Here is a 22651-nt window from a genome sequence, read left to right on the forward strand (position 1 = left end):
TAGTATTTTCCACTGGCATATTAAAACAAGGGGAAAAGATTGCACAGTTGAATAAGGTGCAAATGTTATCTCATTTCTGTTTTATAATAACAAATCTCATTCCCTCTCATATCAATTTTACAATGAGTTGGACTGTTTTACTTGGTATTCAAGGCACTACTTGGCCTAAACCCCTACTGCCTTTGTAAAGTTTGTTTCACCGTTTTCCTTCCCACATTCTGTCCCATAGTCAGCATTAGTTGAACACCACTCCCCTGGTCTTACAGAAATAGTTCTAGTTCTTAGCACTTGCATTCAGATCAGATCAGTCGCTCAGTCATGTCCAACTCTTTGCGACCCCATGAATCACAGCATGCCAGGCCTCCCTGTCCATCACCAACTCCCGGAGTTCACTCAGACTCATGTCCATCGAGTCGGTGATACCATCTGGCTATCTCATCCTCTGTCATCCCCTTCTCCTCTTGCCCCCAGTCTCTCCCAGCATCAGAGTCTTTTCCAATGAGTCAACTCTTCGCATCAGGTGGCCAAACTACTGGAGTTTCAGCGTTAGCATCATTCCTTCCAAAGAAATCCCAGGGCTGATCTCCTTTAGAATGGACTGGTTGGATCTCCTTGCAGTCCAAGGGACTCAAAAGAGTCTTCTCCAACACCACAGTTCAAAAGCATCAAATCTTCGGTGCTCAGCTTTCTTTACAGTCCAACTCTTACATCCATACATGACCACAGGAAAAACCATAGCCTTGACTAGACGAACCTTTGTTGGCAAAGTAATGTCTCTGCTTTTGAATATGCTATCTAGGTTGGTCATAACTTTCCTTCCAAGGAGTAAGCGTCTTTTAATTTCATGGCTGCAGTCAACATCTGCAGTGATTTTGGAGCCCAAAAAAATAAAGTCTGACACTGTTTCCACTGTTTCCCCATCTATTTCCCATGAAGTGATGGGACTGGATGCCATGATCTTCGTTTTCTGAATGTTGAGCTTTAAGACAACTTTTTCACTCTCCACTTTCACCTTCATCAACAGGCTTTTTAGTTCCTTTTCACTTTCTGCCATAAGGGCGGTGTCATCTGCATATCTGAGGTTATTGATATTTCTCCTGGCAATCTTGATTCCAGCTTGTGTTTCTTCCAGTCCAGCGTTTCTCATGATGTACTCTGCATATAAGTTAAATAAGCAGGGTGACAATATACAGCCTTGATGTACTCCTTTTCCTATTTGGAACCAGTCTGTTGTTCCATGTCCAGTTCTAACTGTTGCTTCCTGACCTGCATACAAATTTCTCAAGAGGCAGGTCAGGTGGTCTGGTATTCCCATCTCTTTCAGAATTTTCCACAGTTTATTGTGATACACACTGTCAAAGGCTTTGGCATAGTCAATAAAGCAGAAATAGATGTTTTTAGGTAGGTCTTATCAGATATAAGCAGGCACTTACTGCTTTTCAGCCACTTATATATCCTTCACTTCCTGGGAAGTCACAGTTGTTACCTATCTTAAATTGTTATTGTTTAGTCGCTAAGTTGTGTCCGACTCTTTTGGGACCCCATGGACTGCAGCCCACCAGGCTCCTCTGTCCATGGGATTTCCCAGGCAAGAATACTGGAGTGGGTTGCCATTTCCTTTTCCAGGGGATCTTTCTGACTCAGGGATTGAAACCGTGTCTCCTGCTTGTCAGGAAGTTTCTTTACCACTGACCACCAGTGGTAAAGAATCCAGTTATCTTAAATACTAACCTATTCAACCTAACAGAATACATCTACAGATAAGTTCATACAGACTTATTTATACCCTAAGAGAGTTTCCCTGGGGGTTCATGGTGAATGTGTCCCCTTGTGTGATCTCTTGCTAGAGCAGGGTCTATGCAAATCAGATTGTAGGCCAGGGACGCTTTCCTGGGTTAATGTTAGATCCCAGGTTTTAATGACCAGGTTAAAGCTGTATAAATAAGGAGGGAAAGCTGTTCTGGGATAAACCTCCCCTGTAGGGAGGCATGAAGTCCTGACACCATGGTGAGTATCAGGATTGATACTTGATTCAATATTTTGTAAGCTGAAAGTACAACACAAGGATATGAATACTGGAAGATGACACTGGAGAGGGAGGTAAGGACCAGGCTAGAGGAGGCCAGATAACAGTTTGTAACCAGGAATGTGGATGAGACTGGGTGGCAGAGCGGCTCCTTCTCATATTCTGAGTACAGCGTGTACTTCCCAGGGCTCATGGAGAATATGCCCAAACCAGCTGATCTCCAGCCTAGTTCAACACGAAGGTCATGTATATCATTCACAGCTAAAAATGTTCCCCAAGATGTCATGAGGTCAGTAATTGTGTCATTTCACAAAGAAGACAACCCAAGACAAGAAGTGGTGGTTACATGGCCTTTAACAATGATTTTGTTTTAGCGTGGCTCTTTTAAGTGGAAATGCTTTTTAATAGTTGGCTTACTATACCAAAAGATGTATGTCCCAGCTGTGCTGTGCTGTGCTTAGTCACTCAGTTGTGTCTGACTCTTTGTGACCGCAGGGACTGTAGCCCACCAGGCTCCTCTGTACATGGGGATTCTCCAGGCAAGAATACTGGAGTGGGTTGCCATGCCCTCCTCCAGGGGATCTTCACAACCCAAGGATCGAATCCAGGTCTCCTGCATTGCAGGTGAATTCTTTACCATCTGAGCCACCAGGGAAGCCCCAGAGATACCAAGAATTCGTTACTGATGAAATTCCTGGTTTTTCATTTGTTTGTTTGTTTTTGGTCCTTTATTTAAAATACTGAAATCATACAGTTTGAATTCTAGAGAAATATGGTCTGGAGGTATGCTTACATAGCAAAAACAGGGGCATTACATCCAAAACATGAAACTTATGAATTTCCAGAAGGTGATACATGGCACTTGAAAATAGATGTGAATTTCCAACAGAGATAATTAATATTTTTAATCAGATCCTGCGTTCATGGAAGGAATATGACCTGGCAGTAATGATTATAAATTATGGAAAAAAGGTGTTGGACATCTCATCAGGTTGCAAATCTCTATTTGGTACTACAGACCTAGAGGAAATGCAAGAAGAGGTAATTGTTTGTTCTTTGTGTCTCATCTTTAAACATACATTATTTGAATTTTATGAGAGGTCATGTAGTGTTAGTAAATATGTTAGATAATTGATTAGTTTTTAGTTTGTCATATTTACATAAAAGAGGATGAATGTATAGTGAAGAGCTTCTGTTTTCCTTCCTTTTCTTTCAATTTTAATTACTATCCAGAAAATTAAAAGGTCTCTATTCTAGAATATTGAATAGCCCCCTGTTTCTAGTATTGATGATCAGTTAGGTGTTGATGAGAGCTTCCTATACCCAGTTGGACATTAGACTGAAAGCCCTCAAAGGTCTCTCCCAGACTGAAGATTTTTATTATTTTCGGTGGGTCACTGAATGCAATAAATATGTCAGAGCTTTTTGCTGTGCACCAAGTAGATTTCCTGAACTTCTTGTAACACCTACATTGTCTTCCTTATGAGGCTTCTAATGTTTGAGATAACTTTTAAGTAAGACCCATGCTGACTCCAAGCATGGGTCTTACTAGATCGTTATTGCCTTTTCTTGAAAGTATGTGGTTAAATGATTTTGTAGGTAGATCAAATTTTGAAACATTGCTTAGTTTATCTGGTTTCTGAAGAGTACTGGGAACTGCTTGCAGCCTCTTTTGTGATCAGGATTGGGGTTGAGACTATGACCCCTAAGCCTGTTTCAATTGGAGTAGCTCTATCTCTATTATATGTGGAAAAAGCTTAAGAAAAATCCCATAGTTTCCCTGGATGAATATTTTTAGCCATAATACTTTTTGGGGTGTGTGTGGGGATTCTAGAGAAAGTTTTGATTAAGCTGAAAGTGACTTGAGGATTTTTTTCTTCACCAAGTGTTGTCCACTCTCAGAGTCCATCAGCCAGCCCCTTCATGTCACTGAGGCCTTGACTCAGGGCCCTGCCCCTTCGCAAAGCGGCAGGACAGGACCCCATCCCTCTTTCCTTGGAGCCTTTAGTCCAGCAGCAGGTTGTGATACTTCTTTCAGAGTAAGACTGTGGGGATTGAGAATCTAGTATCTAGTTTATAGAAGTCAGGAATCATTATAAGCATCTGGGGTCCCTCAAAGCCAAAAGATCTTGGCAGGTCTATTTTTTCAGAGAGTGGGAGACATGAACCAGTCAGTTCTCAGGCTCAGACAGTTGAAAACATGGTGGGGAGCCTGAGTGCAGACCCACCAATTCTTAATCCACTAATTACTGATCATGTTACGTTCAATGAAAGGCAAAGTAGCAAAAGCAATTAGCTTAGTTGTAAGGAAGCTCCCTCTGGGGCAAGGGGAAAAAAAAAAAAGGAAGGAAAGAAAAGGATATATTTCTGAAAGCATTTTTTTTGAGGATTTTGAGAGCTGTATCTGCAAGTGCTCTCAAAAGGGTGTGTGTAGTGGGGAAGGGGCTGCTTAGGGGAGTAGAAGTTACAGGGAGGAAGGGAAAGGGAAGAGAAGAACTATTTTGGTCAACCTCCATAAAACACTTTGTATTGTATCTGGCATTTAGTTAGACTACAATGGGTTGTTATTAATTAATTATTAGTACATTTAGCTATGTAGATTCATAACTTGGTCTACCAAGTATGAAAGCATGAACATAATTTAAAGAATGTTATTTGAAAATGACAATTCTTGAAACATATTGAAATACGTTCTGACATTTAACCAATGTTTCTAGGGTTCTTCCAAGAAGTCTTGCAAGAATAAGAAGCCACAGCAGGTATTAGTACCTGAAAAAATAAATGAACAGCTGGTTTTATTGGAGACACATCTACTCAAACTGACAAAGCAATGTAATCTATTATTTTTCTTTCTGTATACTTCTGTTTAGCTTTTTTTTTTTAAATAAGAAAATATTTTGTTAAAAGGATTAGAATGAGATTAGCATTTGGTAAGCCCTTTATGGTTTATGCAGTGCTTTTACATTATGTCCTTAATCCTAACAATACTCTGTTAATAAGGGATTGCTAACCTGATTTTTACAGATGTAGCTCATAAAGATTAAGCGGTTTATTTAGGATTACATAGTTGGCTTGGATTTGAGCTTAAAGCTTCTCATTCTAAAGCAGAGTTTCTCAACCTCGACAATATTGCCAATTTGGGCCAGATAATTCTTTGCTGTGGGGGACTGTCTTAGGCATTGTGGATGTAAAACAGCATCTCTGGCCTTTGTCCAGAGATGCATAGCACACCATCCCCTCCGGACTGTCTCCCCTACCCCCATCCCCCACCAGCGCCAGCTGTGACACAAGTGTTGGCAAATGTATTGTAGAAGGGGAACACAACGTTGAGAATCACTGTTCTGAAGGCAGAAATGTAACTGAGAAAGAAAGGGATAGCATGAGAGGTGTTAATATACGAGTGATTTGAACCATGTGAAACACTCAAGTGAAACACTGATTTTAGGTCATTGGGCTGTATTGTAATTTAGTGATAGACCAAAATGCTGACACGATTATTGGAGTTTTGGAGTTTGCATCTTGGAAATCTGATTAAGAAATTGATTTACTTTCTGGTGATGACAACTGTTCTCACATTTTTAAGAAGCAGCACTTCATACCTAGAAGAATAAAAGAGTACATAAGTTTCTCTCATTAGAAGGTTGCACTTTTGGCCCCTTGGTTTTTGGGAAGTCACTACCCTTGTAGAATTCTGTGTCCCCATCTCACCTGTCTTACTCTGTGCCTCGGTTATATATAGGTGGTTGTACTGTTTCAGAATTCCCTGACTTGAATCTCTCACTTTATTTAAACACACTCCATGTCTCTGTTTCCAGCTGAACTTATGAATTGAACCCAATGCTCTATTATTCACAAAACCTATAAACCTAGTTTTGGGAAAGCTCTAATTGTCTGGTTACATATAAAAATTATAATTCCTTAAATTATAGAAAGGGTTCTGGAAGTGTAAAGGGTTCTGGAAATATGAATTATTTATTTTCATATTATCACCCCCTCCACATTTCACTAAGGAGCACAATGTAAAGTTAGGAGCTAAACAATAGATTCAGTAACAAAACAATAATAAAAATAACAGTTTTATACAGGGCTCTCTGTGTGCCAAGAACTATTTTAAGTGTTTTATTCATATTAAAACTTATATAGTCCTTATATAACAGCCATATGAAAAAGCTACTATTATTATTTCATTTTAAAGATAAGGAAAGGGAAGCACAGAGAAGGTAAGTAACTTCCCAAGGTCTCATAACTAAGACATGTAAGACTTAGGGACTTCCCTGGTGGTTCAGTGGTTAAAACTCCATGCTTCCAATGCAGGGGTGTGGGTTCAATGCCTGGTCAGGGAACTAAGTTCCTGCATCCCACATGCTGTGCAGCCGGAAAAAAAAGTATCAAACTGAGAATCTGGTTTCTGTGTCTGATACTTGCTGATAGACAATAGCTGTTGAGTAATAAAGATTCATGCTTTAGAGATTCTTCCCCTATTTGGTAATAGACTCCTTGGCCTTTAGGGGAAAAAATGAAAGGAAAATAATTGAATTATTGAATCTCTTAAATCTCAAAAATATGTAATTTATATTTTAAGACAAGAATTTAGGATGTCTGAAATGTTTACTTGGGTATTTTCCTATTTTTCACCCTCCACCAAAGGATTTTCATTTTTGGTTATTGATATTAAACAAAATCAACAACTTACTAATTCTTTTTAACCTTAGATATTACAACTGAACTCTCAGGAGCAGAAGATCCCATATTTCTTTACCCTATAGTTTTAAACTGGTCGGTCAAAGGTGCTGTGAAAGAAGGTAGGTTACCTTGTCATACATATGTTGCTTGCTCACCTTACTGCTGAAGATCTTTTATTCCATAAATTCTGTTGTTGGCAGAAGATTTCAGGTTCTTACCCATTCAGAATAAAGCAGATGCTTGATTGTCAAGTAAGGAAAGAGACCAAAATAGGTACCTGATTTAAAATCTGAAAATGCGGAACCTTTATGTTGACTTATTTTGGCAGTAATTGATGTTGTGTTGTTATGAAGCTTACAAAAACTAGGAACTGAACAATGTGTTAGTGATTTTTAAGCTCAACTGTGAAGAAATAGCAGCATTATTGTTTATCTCAGAGTGAAATATAATAAAAATTAGGATGACTAGTTATTCTGGCAGTTATCAGCAGTATATTTACCCCCACCTAGTCGTATGTTAGGGAACTTTTAGGAAATCTTTCAAACACTGAGATATTTGGAAAATAAAAGAAATTTAGACTATAAAGGATTGTTTGATCATAGGAAAACAATAGTCTCACAACATTTACTCCTATACATTTTTAAAAAGTAAGAAATCTAGAAAGAAATGAAGGGACTTCTCTGGCAGTCCAGTGGTTAAGACTCCATGCTTCCAATGCAGGGACCATGGATTTGATTCTTTGTTGAGGAACTAAGATTCCATATACTGCATGGCATGGGCCCAAAAAAAAAAAAAAAAAAAAAGCAGGTTAATAAACTTGCCTATTAGAACAAAATGACTAATAGCAGTAGTATCCTTTCAATGCCATTAACCAAGTGTATTGGTGATTATACGTGAATTTCCTTGTTTTCACAGTTATGAAATTTAAGCAGAGACCTAGATTCCTGGAATTCTTTACACAAGTTATGCAAAAATGTATGCATGATGAAAAATTTCAACCTATGGTGGAGATAACAAATCCTGTCTATGACTTCTTGAAAAGGTACTGTAATATTTGTTTGATTAGCATTAACAACTTTAAAAAATGAGTAAAATTGTTCCTTAAAGATATATGGTATGTTATGAGTTAGTTGCTCTGTTGTGTCTGCCTCTTTGTGACCCCCCTGGACTGTAGCCCACCAAGCTCCTCCATTTATAGAATTCTCCAGGCAAGAATACCGGAGTAGGTTGCCATTTCCTTCTCCCAGGTATTTTCCTGACCCAGGGATGGAACCTGGATCCATCCTGGGTCCAGGTAGATTCTTTACTATCTGAGCCACCAGGAAAGCTCTAAAAGATATATAAGATGGATGATAAAGAGAGTGGAGTCTATGCAGTTAAAACAGGCATCTAGAAGGTAGTGAGTATCTGTGTCTGGGTAAATAAATAAATACACACAAAAATGTTTGTGCACCTGAACTGAGGAATAATAGAGCATGTTCTTATTTCTAGTAGGAAATAAATTATCCCTTTTGCTATTGAGACATGTTGGATGATTGAATTTCTAGAATTAGCATCTTTCACACAAACTTTGGGGTCCAATTATTTACTTAATTTTTTCATCCAGTTTAACTGAGATATGATTGACATGCTGCTGCTGCTGCTAAGTCACTTCAGTCGTGTCCGACTCTGTGCGACCCCTAGACGGCAGCCCACTAGACTCCCCCGTCCCTGGGATTCTCCAGGCAAGAACGCTGGAGTGGGTTGCCATTTTCTTCTCCAATGCATGAAAGTGAAAAGTGAAAGTGAAGTCACTCAATCGTTTCTGACCCTTAGTGAACCCCTGGACTGCAGCCTACCACGCTTCTCCATCCATGGGATTTTCCTGGAGTGGGGTGCCAGTGCCTTCTCCAGCACTGTATAAATTTTAAGGTGGACGACATAATGATTTGGGTTATGTACATCATGAAATGATTACCACAGTGGGTTTGATGAACATCCATCATCTCATAAAAATGCGACATTAGAAAAGCAAACCCTAAAGAAACCACCAGAAAATTACTAGAGCTAATCAATGAATATAGTAAAGTTGCAGGATATAAAATCAATACACAGAAATCCCTTGCATTCCTAATTCCGGATTAGTAGGATTCCTACTCCGGTATCCTACACTAATAATGAGAAAATAGAAAGAGAAATCAAGGAAACAATTCCATTCACCATTGCAACGAAAAGAATAAAATACTTAGGAATATATCTACCTAAAGAAACTAAAGACCTATATGTAGAAAACTATAAAACACTGGTGAAAGAAATCAAAGAGGACACTAATAGATGGAGAAATATACCATGTTCATGGATTGGAAGAATCAATATAGTGAAAATGGGTATACTACCCAAAGCAATCTATAGATTCAATGCAATCCCTATCAAGGTACCAATGGTATTTTTCCCAGAGCTAGACCAAATAATTTCACAATTTGTATGGAAATACAAAAAACCTTGAATAGCCAAAGCAATCTTGAGAAAGAAGAATGGAACTGGAGAAATCAAACTGCCTGACTTCAGGCTCTACTACAAAGACACAGTCGTCAAGACAGTATGGTACTGGCACAAAACAGAAGTATAAATCAATGGAACAAAATAGAAAGCCCAGAGATAAACCCACGCACCTATGGACACCTTATCATTGACAAAGGAGGCAAGAATATACAGTGGAGAAAAGACAATCTCTTTAACAAGTGGTGCTGGGAAAACTGGTTAACCACTTGTAAAAGAATGAAACTAGAACACTTTCTAACACCATACTCAAAAATAAACTCAAAATGGATTAAAGATCTAAACATAAGACCAGAAACTATAAAAAATCTTAGAGGAGAACATGGGCAAAACACTCTCTGACATACATCACAGCAGGATCCTCTATGACCCACCTCCCAGAATATTGGAAATAAAAGCAAAAATAAACAAATAGGATCTAATTAAAATTAAAAGGTTCTGCACAACAAAAGAAACTCTAAGCAAGGTGAAAAGACAGCCTTCAGAATGGGAGAAAATAATAGCAAATGAAGCAACTGACAAACAACTAATCTCAAAAATATACAAGCAACTCCTGCAGCTCAATTCTAGAAAAATAAACGACCCAATCAAAAAATGGGCCAAAGAACTAAGCAGACATTTCTCCAAAGAAGACATACAGATGGCTAACAAACACATGAAAAGATGCTCAACATCACTCATTATCAGAGAAATACAAATCAAAACCACAATGAGGTACCATTTCACGCCAGTCAGAATGGCTGCGATCCAAAAGTCTACAAGCAATAAATGCTGGAGAGGGTGTGGAGAACAGGGAACCCTCTTACACTGTTGGTGGGAATGCAAACTAGTACAGCCACTATGGAGAACAGTGTGGAGATTCCTTAAAAAACTGGAAATAGAACTGCCATACGACCCAGCAATCCCACTGCTGGGCATACACACTGAGGAAACCAGAATTGAAAGAGACACGTGTACCCCAATGTTCATCGCAGCACTGTTTATAATAGCCAGGACATGGAAGCAACTTAGATGTCCATCAGCAGATGAATGGATAAGAAAGCGGTGGTACATATACACAATGGAGTATTACTCAGCCATTAAAAAGAATACATTTGAATCAGTTCTAATGAGGTGGATGAAACTGGAGCCTATTGTACAGAGTGAAGTAAGCCAGAAAGAAAAACACCAATACAGTATACTAACGCATATATATGGAATTTAGAAAGATGGTAACAACAACACTGTATGTGAGACAGCAAAAGAGACACAGATGTATAGAACAGTCTTATGGACTCTGTGGGAGAGGGAGTGGGGGATGATTTGGGAGAATGGCATTAAAACATGTATAATATCATATAAGAAATGAATCGCCAGTCCAGGTGTGATGCAGGATACGGGAAGCTTGGGGCTGGTGCACTGGGATGACCCAGACGGATGGTATGGGGAGGGAGGTGGGAGGGGGGTTCAGGATGGTGAACACGTGTACACCCATGGTGGATGCATGTTGGTGTATGGCAAAACCAATACAATATTGTAAAGTAAAAGAAAAAAAGATTAAAAAAAAATAAAAGCAGAAAATTTTTTTTTCTTCCTTATGGTGAGAATTCTTAAGATTTACCCTCTTAAAAACTTTTATTTGTAACATGTAGCATGCATGTTAGTTATCTTTATCATGTTGTACATTACATCCCTAGTTGTTCTTTACCTTGTAACTGAAGTTTGTGCCTTTGGGCTATCATCAGTAATTCCCCTTCCCCCTCTCTTTGATGTAGTCCCATTTGTTTACTTATGCTTTTTTTTCTTTAAGGTGTTTACAACTTATTTTAACAGGTTAAAATGATTGCTTACTTTTGCTTTTGTTTCCCTTGCTTGAGGAGACATCTCCAAAATATATTGCTAAAATTCATGTCAAAGAGCATACTGCCTATGTTTTCTTCTAGGAGTTTTATGGTTTCAGGTTCTTCACTTTAAGTCTTTAATCCATTTTGAGTTTATTTTTGTGTATGGTGTGGTTTTGAAGTCTGGTTTTGGCCATGTACTATGCTTTTCTAATTCTCTACAGTAGCAAGCAGTCATTCCTTGGGGTTCCCGTATGTATATGTGAATGGAGTTCCTCAAATAGAAGTAGTAAAACTTTAAAGTTAACCCTTTTATTCACTAAGCATAAATGGCTCTCTCTGCCCCCAAGGAAAATTGTGTTTTGTGCCAACTAGTTATGAGAGACGCCAAATGAATTCAGCTTTTCTTCCAATAGTTGGGTTTTGATTTTAAAACTGGACATAGGTCTAATCTATCTCATTGTAGGAAAAACATCAGTAACACAAGATCTACTTTAAAAATGTCAAAGAGGAACATTCTCATAAAAACCTACAGGAAAATATTCTTCCTAAAATAGGCACTTCATTTATTAGAACAAAAGCTTGAAATACATGTGCTTTGTATTTTCAAAAGATGAAAGAGGAAATTGCTTTCATTACATGAAAGCAGGCCATTGTAATGAGAGAGCTGGACAGAATTAGAAAGTCCCACCAAATTGAATAAACGATAGCCAAAATGAGAACCTTGGAAGCTGTAAATAATATTCTTGATACCAAAGAAAATCAGAAGGCACTTTCAGTGTGCAGTAAAATTTGGAGGGCTGACCATGGAGGTCCAACTGAAGAAGAATAGATAATCTGAAATAGGAAAATAGAATAAGTGTTTGAGACCAGTGGTACAAAAAAGGATATGAGTTTGGAGATTGAACAGTATAAGTGAGTTCAAGTCAAAGGTAATGATTTCAACATTTAAGCCTGGGCAGATGTTCTAGGATGTTCTTCAAGTCAAAAAATACAGAGGAGGGGCAGAAGTAAGTCCTTGATCTCTACTTTGTTAGTAATATCTATTTTCTTTTTGTATTTGTATGCTTGACATATTTTTGCATGAAGAAACTTTTTTTCTACTTCAACAGACAAATATGCAGCAATGTTTTCTTCCAACTTTTTAGTTTCACAGTTTAGATTTAGTGTTTTAATCCATATGGAATTTATTTTGGTGTAAGGATTTAGATTAAACTTTAGGGTTTTTTCTTTTAAAATTTTAATTATTTGTCTTGGGAACATTTAAAAGTAATCTCTTTGTTACTTATTTTTAATGCTAACTTTTCACATTGTTGATTCTATTAATAATGCTTATAAATCACAATGAAGATATTTAGTGAATTTTTATGTTCTACATAACAAAAAATAAAAGTATATGGAAATAACTGATGAAAAGAAGGCTAATTTGATAGAAAATAATGATATTAGAGTTAAACATGATACTTAAAAAGAGATAAGGACATAGAAAATGTATATAACTAATAAGATTAATTTAATATATATAGCCAACTGAGACTAAACACCCTTTATATTATAGCACTTATTAAATTTTAGAAAAGTAATTTTTAAACTGCAAAATAAATCTCAGTAGACCACCTAGTCTAAAATTTGTAAAGATCACATTCATACAATGCAATTCATACAGTACAACTGAAATATTATAACAAAATGATGACTGGTATATATAATTATATATAACTATCAGATCAGATCAGATCAGATCAGTCGCTCAGTCGTGTCTGACTCTTTGCGACCCCATGAATCGCAGCACGCCAGGCCTCCCTGTCCATCACCAACTCCCGGAGTTCACCCAGACTCATGTCCATCGAGTCAGTGATGCCATCCAGCCATCTCATCCTCTGTCATCCCCTTCTCCTCTTGCCCCCATTCTCTCCCTTAGGCTAAATCTAAAAGTATAGAGCATGAAAATCATGCTAGTGAGAAGTCCAATATCAAATGTATTCAAAGCAGTAAAAACAAATTTTTAGCTTTAGAAGCTTCTGTTACTTACTAAAAGAGTAAAATAAAATTAAATTAGCTTTTATTGAACTCGAGAAATTGGTAAAATAACAAAATAAATCTAAGACAGTAGAAAGAAGAAATAGAATAAGTTGAAATTAATCAATTATAAATTGGTTTTAAAATAGTCCAATGGTAACTGCTAGGTTTAGTCTTTGAAGATATGAATAAATTAGGTAATTTTCTGGCCAACAAAATAAGAAAAAGTGAAATGTAAGTAATCCAAAGAGAAAATAGTCATAAATTTGGAAGTTGTTAAATTTTAGAAAACAATGTATGTAATTTAACATGAATCAGTTTGAAAATCTAACTTAAAGTGATGATTATCTGGAAAATTTTTAATTATATGAATTTATTGAAGCAGTAAAAAATTTGGAGAGATCATATTTCAATGCCATTCACATATGAAACGAGTCGCAAGTCCAGATTCGATGCATGATACTAGATGCTTGGGGCTGGTGCACTGGGACGACCCAGAGGGATGGTATGGGGAGGGAGGAGGGAGGAGGGTTCAGGATGGGGAACACATGTATGCCTGTGGCAGATTCATTTCGATATATGGCAGAACCAATACAATATTGTAAAGTTTAAAAATAAAATTAAAAAATATTTGGAGAGATCAAAAACTTTTTAAGCAAGTTCTCTCATAGGAACAAATAATTTTGTTTTACATAAAGCTACTTCAGGGCTTCCCAGGTGGCCCAGTGGCAAAGAATCTACCTGCCAATGCAGGAAACACAGGAGATCTCAGATTTGATCCCTGGGTGGGAAGATCCCCTGGAGTAGGAAATGCTGACCCACTCCAGTATTCTTGCCTGAAGAATTCCATGAACAGAGGAACTTGACAGGGTACATTACAGTCCATGGGGTCACAAAGAGTAGGACATGACTGAGCACACACACACTTCAGAGTGTAGTTGTAGTTTCCTTGTAAATTTTTACAGCAGGCTCTGATAACACATGTGTAAAAAGAGAATAAAAAAGTAGAAAATTAGGGGTTGACTTTATTTAGAAATATACAAAATCAAAATAAAACACTAGCTTATAAATTTAGCTGTGAGAATGTAGATTTTGTTCTCAATATATCATAAGAAGTCTAAATATAATTATCACTAGTAGTCAAAGGAATCTTTTGTGCTGAAAAGTCATATCATGAAGTTCAGCAACAGCAATTCCTAGCAAATCAGGATTAGAAGAAGATTTTCTGTTAAAATATGCAGGACCACACAGAAACCTATTATTCCTCCTATCTTTTATTAAAAAATATCATTTTGAACATTATTGGCAGTGCTTTAAAGTAAGAAATAGAAATTAGGATTAGAATTCATATGATTGTCATATGATAGGGTCCCCAAAATGTTTGCCAAGTGAATTCCAAGGTGAAGTACTCAGAAAATAGAAGGATTGATATCTGCAAGTTATTATTATTTTTAACTTAACAAGTTAACTAAAAACTATCAGAACTAACAATAGAATTCCATAGGATGGGTAGATGCAAAATCAATGCTTTGCTATGTCAACTAGAAAGTATAATGGAAAGACAATTCTGTTGTTGTGAAGTACAGGATTAAGTTTATCAGAAATTGTGAGGGGATTTAGGCTAATATAAAAAAGACCAACATCTTTTCTAAGAGGTATTAAAAAATGACTGGAATAAATGGAGAGAAATAGTACATTACTTGATGAGCAGATGGAATATTGTAAAGATTTCTATTATTCTCAAATTAACTTATTGGTTTAATGCAATTCCAATCAGATTAGTTTGTATGGAATGGGCTAGAGTAATGAAATATATTTAAAGAATAAAAAAGGGTGAAAAGAGAGGCTTTTCTGTCGAATAAAGTATAACAGAGTTGTGTTTATGAATTAATAGGCAGACAGTCATTGGAAATCAATGTTTTGGGTCAGAAGCAGGCATGACGTATGTAACCAAAACAATGAATAAGCCATGAAATCAAAGATCAATAACATTGATTATATGAAAGTTTAGAAATATTATTTTTCATAACACACCATCAGCAAAATAGAAAGCAGTCAGAGCTAGGAGAAAGCATTCGATGAAGAGGTGGAGAAGTGGAGGAGTTTACTCAGTGGAAGAGCATTCTGCAGAGCATGGAGGAGATTGCTGACAGGATTGGGAAGATGGTGCTCCATAACCTCCTCTTCTTTCCAGCTTTTTCTGGAATAACAGCCACAAAAGCATTCTGGTGGGGTGGGAGAGATAGGAGGTAGAGGAGAGACCAGGCTGGTTGGAAAACAGCAGGCAACTAGGCTCAGAATGTAAGTAGCAGAGCACAGAAGGGATTCCCAAGTCTCCCTCTGATCAATGGTCCAAGCTGTGTGTTATAGTTCAGGCAGACAAAACATTTGCCAAAATGAATGCCAGCTAGGGGAAAGGGAGGACATTTAATATTGTTGGACATTGGCATCCATTCTGCATCTAGGCATTCAGCCAACCATGGATCAGAAATATTCGAAAAAAATTCCTGAAAGTTCCAAAAAGTAAAACTTGAATTTGCCACACTCCTGTTAACTTTGTACATAATATTTATGTTGTATTTACAGTTATTTATACAGAACTGAACTGATACAGAATTTGCATTGCAACTTAAATGATTTAAAGAGATGATTTAAACTGTATAGGAGGATATGTGCGGAGAAGGCAATGGCACCCGACTCCAGTACTCTTGCCTGGAAAATCCTGTGGATGGAGGAGCCTGGTAGGCTGCAGTCCATGGGGTCGCTAAGAGTCGGACACGACTGAGTGACTTCACTTTCACTTTTTCACTTTCATGCATTGGAGAAGGAAATGGCAACCCACTCCAGTGTTCTTGCCTGGAGAATCCCAGGGATGGGGGAGCCTGGTGGGCTGATGTCTATGGAGTTGCACAGAGTCGGACACGACTGAAGTGACTTAGCAGCAGCAACAGGAGGATATGTGTAGGTTATATGTAAATAGTATGCCATTTTATATAAAGACTTGCGCCTCCTTGACTTTTGGTATCTGAGAGGGTCCTGGAACCAAGCCCCTGCAGATCCCCATGGATGAGTGTAGTAATCTAAAATGCTTAGCTCCTGTTGATGTCCGAAGGTGGTAGTGGCTGGGAGCTTGCACATGGTAGAACTAAAGGGACTGAATCTGTTGGAAGCAAGATATCCTGTTTAGGGTCACTTAGTTTGAAAGGAAAGTGTTCACTTTTTTTTTTTTTCCAGTTCGATTCTATTTGTTCTATATCATATCGATACTTCAGCTCTCATCACATTTGATGCTATGATTTACATTTTGCTCTTTTGAGAGGCCAGCTATTCCTTGATGGGACTGGGAGTATCACAGTCTCATTTATGCATGGAATGCAACCAATTTTGGAAATGCTTCTAGAATAATTTCAGTGACAATACTCATTAAAAATTTATTACTTTGGGGTAGTTTTGCAAATTTTTGCATATCCTTTTAACTGACTTTATCTTTTTGTAATAGGAGGAATGAGTCCCTTCTTGGAATAAAAAAACTGAAATACAAGGATACTTTGTCTAAAAAGGTCATCAAACCTGTGAAGAAGTACAGAGCTGCAGTAGTGGAGATTGGAAAAGTAAGTTTCATGTAAATTTTGAATTTTCAGTTAGTGAACTTAAGAGATTCATGTATCTAGAGATGGTTGGCTGCACTATAATTTATTATAATATTAAACAGAAGGTAATACCAACAAGCATAAACTTATAATTATACAATATATTTTAATTCTTAAGTTATATGGATATTTTTATAATCTTTTATCTACAGTGGTACTTCTGTTACTTTTGATAAATAATTTTAATTGAAGGGCATAAAGAAATCACTGTTGTAATGTCAAGAGGTAAGCATTAGAATACAAGTAAATTATGTTGTACTCAGATTTGTGTTCAGATTTTAATTTGTAACATTTTTGTTATCTTCTGTGTTAAGACTACAGAAATGAAGCAAAAAAAAAAAGCTAAAAGAAAGGAAACTCTAAGAGAATTTTTGAATAAAAATCCCTTTATTTCTGAAATGCCGGAGCATGAAAGGTATTGATTGATTAATTAATTAAATGTTCACTTGAGAGTTACATGTGTTGCGCATTATTTTAGGCACCAGGGATACACTGGTAGACACAACAGATAGGATCACTGCCATCAGTGAGCTTACATACTACTAAAAGGAACATAAAATAAACAAACATACAAATAAGCAAGAAAATTGAAAATTTTGATAAATTTTATAGAATAAATGAACAGGATGATATACTAGAGAGTAACTGTCCTGGGGTAGAGCTGGTGGCTGCAGTAAATTAGATTAAGAGTGGCCAGGATGTCAAACTGGTAAATTACTTCTAAGTATTGGCCAATGGTGTTCTTGTTTCTAAAACTAAAACTATAATACTTATTGGGCTTCCCTTGTGGCTCAGCTAGTAAAGAATCCACCTGCAATGCGGGAGACCTGGGTTCGATTCCTGGGTTGGGAAGATCCCTTGGAGAAGGGAAAGGCTACCCACTCCATTATTCTGGCCTGGAGAATTCCATGCCGTGGGATTGCAGAGTGGGACATGACTGAGCGACTTTCACTTTCGTAATGCTGTGGTATGTTTAGCTTTTATTGTTATGAGTACACAGTTTTGATTCTTTATATCGTTTACTTTCATTATGTAATGTCTTCCTTTACCTGCTTAGTGATTTTGATTGTAATGTGCAGCATATAAATATTAATGAAACCACTCTCATTTTCTTTTTGTTTGCATTTGCCTCACAATCTGTTTGATTATTCCTTCATTTTCTTTATTTAAATTATGGTATAATTTAGGTGAGTATAGAAAATGATATAAAAAATGAACATGTACTCAATATGCAATGTGCCATATGAAACATTTGGAATGCATTTCTGTCCCCCCTCTATCCCAGTAGTAATATTATCCAAAACCTAGCACTTATCATGCTTATGACTGGCTTTATACTTCAATTATATATATGTGTATGCCCCTAAAGAACATGTGGTGTTATTTTTTACAATTTGTTTTGCCAATATGCTCTTATACCTCAATATTATGTTTGCGAGATTTTTTTCATGTTGATTATATATAAGTCCAGTCCACATTTCCATTATGTAAACAGTGCTACAAAGGACATTCTTGTATACATCTCCACGTGCACATTTGAGAGTTTCTGGGGTAAATACTTAGGACTGTAGTTTCCAGGATATGAACATTTTAACATTTCTAGATATTGCTAAATTGCTTTAAAATTTTCATCAGTGGTGTGTCAGGTTTCCATTATTCAGCATCTTCCCTGATACTTACTATTAGTATCAAATTTTCAAATTTTTGTGGACCTATGAGCTGTGAATTTTTATTTCTTTGATTATGAATGAGTTTAGGCAGCTTTTCATATTTGTTTAAACCCTAGAGTTTTTCTATTCTCAAGACTGCTTGTTTAGATCCTTTGCTCATTTACAACTTTTGTTTTCTCATTTATTTTTAAAGGTTTGGATACTAATGCTTTTCCCAGATGTCATTCATCCATTTGCATTTTAAAGGTCTTCTTTTTTAAATTAAAAGTTGTAATTGTTAATGGGATCAAAGGTATCAGCATTTCATTTTATTATTTTTGAAATTTTTTCTGAGTAAAATATTTTCTTTTTCAATGTAAATATTTGATTTTACAATTGAGAATTTCATCCAACTCGAATAAATTTTTGTGAATGGTGAGAGGAAGAGTCTCTCTCTCCTTTTTTTTTTTAAAGTTTCATTATACCCAATTGAATAACTCTTTTTATTGAGTAGTCTATTCTTTCATTTTTGTCATTTAGCAAGTTGTCATATGTATCAAATTTAGGAAATTGTCTGATTTCTTGTTTTCTAAAAATTTTCTTCTGAATTGTGTTTAGTTTTGCTAAATATTTCTCCACTGAGATTTTTTTCTTTTTTAATCTGTGCAGTCAAATTACATTAATATGTAAATGTTAAACTATGTGCAGTGTCTTTGTCTCATACCTTTGACTCCAATGGGGTGTCTTCCAGAACCAACCACTTCTCAGGGAGTTGGGACAAGAGAGTGGAGTAGAAGGACCTTGGGCTCACCTCACTCGAGCACACCAAAATCACAACTGCAGAACAACCATCAATAAATAAAACTGGAAACTGCCCCCAAAGGATATCCTATATCCAAAGATGCAAAACCAACCAATTCTCTGACTGCAACTGAGAGAACTGAGAGACCCCCATACACCCTTCACCTAGTTTTCTCCTAGTGGTAATACCTTGTAGAACTATAGCCTAAAAATTCAACTCAGTTCTATCTACCTGGAGACAGCCTTAGTCCCACAAGTTAAAGGACCCTGCCCCACTTGTGGTGCCAGCCACAAATAGGATGGCCAGGTACACACATTTCTGTTGAGTCTATTCCAAGTAGGGGGTTCCCATAACTCCTCTTCCCCTCATTCAGGTCAGTAATTTGCTAGAATGGCTCACAGAATTCAGGAAAATATTTTACTTATGTTTACTGGTTTATAATGGATGCAAATGATCAGCCAGATGAAGGAGTTCGTAAGATGATGTCTGGAAGGGTCCTGAGCACAGGAGCCTTTGTCTCTACGGAGTTGTGATGTGTCACTCTCCCAGCACGTGGATGTGTTCACCAAACTGGAGGCCCTCTGAACTTCATTGTTAATAGGTTTTTTAAAAAACCTAGTCTGCAGTTACTCTCTCCAGAGACTGGGGGTTGAGACTGAAAGTTCCACTTACTCATCATGTGTTTGATTTTTCTAGTGACCAACCTCTATGCTGAGGCTCTCTAACAGCCCAACCCTGAGTCACCTTACTAGACTCAGGTGTATTCCAAAGGAGTGCATCATGAATAACAGGAGATTCCTGTCACTCAGGAAACTCCAAGTTTTAGGAGCTCTATACCTGAAATAAAAGACAAAGACCAAATATATATATTTTATTATAGCATTCTAGGTCTGCCCACATACATTCATTTTTTTTACCTACTGATTCAACTTTTTTAAGATGAATAGCCAATTTGAGTCTGTGATTTTTGTTTTAGTTCTTTTTGATGAATTCTATTTTTTAGGAGATTATCCATTTTACCAAATTTTCAAAGTTATTCATAAAACATTATTATGTTTTCATGTTATCCTTTGAATCTCTGCTATATCTACAGTTGCACACTGTTTCATTCCTAACTTCATTAATTTTTGTCTTCTCTCATATTTTTGTGATTTATCTTGCCAGAGGTTTGTCTATTTTCCCCCCATTTTTTCAAAGAGCCAAATTTTGTCTTTGTCAGTCCTCTTTATTGTGTTTATCTTCCTTTCCCTTAATTTTTGCTTTTATACTTATTACTTCCCAGTTCCTTTTTTAAAACAGGTTCACTGAGACTTAAGGCAAAAAAAGAAAAAATGAGTTTTCCTTCTACTCTCCTAAATTCTTCAGCTGGAACTTGGTAAAATTAGACTAACAGAAGAGTGATGAACAAGAGAAAAACAGCAGGGGTTTATTAACATATGCTTATGCATGGGAGAACTCAGTGATGAGTAACTCAAAGGGGTGGTTAGGATTTGGGCTTAGGGCATCTTCAAAAGGACAATGAATTTACAGTAGAATGACCAGGGGTGTAGGCTTTCAAGGGCAACAAACTGTGGTAGAAATATGAGAGAAAACAAATGGAGTAAGACTTGTTTGGGCAGGTCCATCTAGGTGCTGTTTTTCCCTCTTCATAGTCATAAAATTTCCCAGGAGAGGAGTTTTATGGCATTCTTCATATTTTTCAGAAGTTTCTATTTTCCCTTAGATAAGGGCATCTCCAAGAAGGCATCCTTCTGCATCTACTGATTTTCATTTACCTCCAGCTCAAAATAATCCTAACGCGAAAGCGAGAGCTTTCACCATCCTACCCTCTCTAGCAGGGAAGATGCCTCTGGTTCAGTCACTCTCCTTGGCTTCTTGAAGTGACTTAACCATCTCACATGGAAAGATCCCCTGGAGAAGGAAATGGCAACCCACTCTAGTATTCTTGCCTGGAAAATCCCATGGATGGAGGAGCCTGACGGGCTACAGTCCACGGGGTCACAAAGAGTCAGACACGACTGAGCGAATTCACTTTCACAGCCATCTCACACAAGAAAAAGATTGACTTTTATTTTGGAAATTATAGTTTTAATTTTTAGGGTTGAGGTATTTAAAACATTTCTGTTTGGAAATCACATGCCATTACCAAGACAACCAAGTGAAGTGAAGTGAAGTGAAAGTTGCTCAGTCGTGTCCAACTCTTTGTGACCCCATGGACTGTAGTCCATGGAATTCTCCAGGCCAGAATTCTGGAGTGGGTAGCCTTTCCCTTCTCCAGGGAATCTTCCCAACCCAGGGATTGAACCCAGGTCTCTCACATTGCAGACAGATTCTTTATTAGCTGAAGTGCAAGGAAAGCCCAAGAATACTGGAGTAGGTAACCTATCCCTTCTCCAGCAGATCTTCCTGACCCAGGAATTGAACTGGGGTCTCCTGCATTGCAGGTAGATTCTTTACCAACTGAGCTATCAGAGAAGCTAACCAAAGATAACCAAACAACAGCAAAAGCTCAGAAAACCTTGGATTCAAAGGAAGTCAGTCACCAACGAATACAGAATAACTCCACACTGAATGATAATATCAACACTGCATGTCAAAAATAGTTTCCTTCCTTCCTTTATTCTCTAGAATATCTGTCCTTCCAGTGCAGCAAGGTCTACCTTTCTTCCTTCCTTCCTTGCATCCATCCATCCCTATTTCCCTTCCTTTATTTCTGTGTGTGTGTGTTGACTCAGATTCATACTTGTTAACTTTTAAAGTGAGCAAGATTCTTTAACTTACAAATTGAGATCTTTTTTCCCCCCTTTTTCAGTATAAATCAGGTAGAATGAGGCAGCAACATCATCAACTGTTTTAAAAAAACAGATTAAGTATTTTGAAGAAATAAAGTCATGCCATATAAACAATTATGTAACTATGAAATTAGATGGGCTACTTTGAGATTTTGATAGAAATAATTTGAAACAAATTGAATATGTATTATCCTTAAAATCTGAACTATTAGCCAAAACTTGAGATTTTAGTGTTTTTCAGAGCACATTGGGTATGGATGTATGAAGTTATTGCATGTAGAGTTGACTGATGTTTTATTTCCTCTGTAATCTAGATAGTGATAGGAAAAATTTGGCTCCATTGTTTTTCTTTTCCTTAAGGAAAAGAACAGAGAAATGATTTTCTTGTTTAATATTGAAGTTAGTTGATGAATGTGAACATTACCTTATAATTTGGTTGTCTAATCTCAGTGGTCTTTCGGTGACGGAAAAGAAAAGCTGTTTGGTTTGGGCCTAGGACACAGACAGCAGAGAGAATCGAAGGCAATTTGTAGTGTCCTTGTCCTCAGTGTTTACCCTCATGCCTTCTTCATTGTCCTGGTTCACATTTTTAGCACTAAGGAGATGACAAATAAGCCAGACACATTTGCATAAGGACAGTCAAGTGATTTCTTGCTGTATTTTGTACAGACA

At 37.1% G+C, this 22651-nt stretch overlaps 1 protein-coding gene across 11 annotated transcripts in view; it reads left to right on the forward strand.

The window, feature by feature from the left end:
* The window catches only part of CFAP54 (cilia and flagella associated protein 54), a 312009-nt gene that overhangs the window by 105819 nt on the left and 183539 nt on the right, over positions 1 to 22651 (forward strand). For all 11 annotated transcript variants that reach the window (XM_002687523.7, XM_024992507.2, XM_024992508.2 and 8 more), the window contains 6 exons: positions 2939 to 3067; positions 4744 to 4858; positions 6739 to 6828; positions 7625 to 7751; positions 16586 to 16697; positions 17051 to 17151. In XM_002687523.7, coding sequence (XP_002687569.6) covers positions 2939 to 3067; positions 4744 to 4858; positions 6739 to 6828; positions 7625 to 7751; positions 16586 to 16697; positions 17051 to 17151 — 674 coding nt within the window. The remainder of the gene's footprint in view (positions 1 to 2938; positions 3068 to 4743; positions 4859 to 6738; positions 6829 to 7624; positions 7752 to 16585; positions 16698 to 17050; positions 17152 to 22651) is intronic.

The sequence above is a fragment of the Bos taurus genome, chromosome 5, assembly GCF_002263795.3.
Source record: "Bos taurus isolate L1 Dominette 01449 registration number 42190680 breed Hereford chromosome 5, ARS-UCD2.0, whole genome shotgun sequence".
Taxonomy (NCBI): domain Eukaryota; kingdom Metazoa; phylum Chordata; class Mammalia; order Artiodactyla; family Bovidae; genus Bos; species Bos taurus.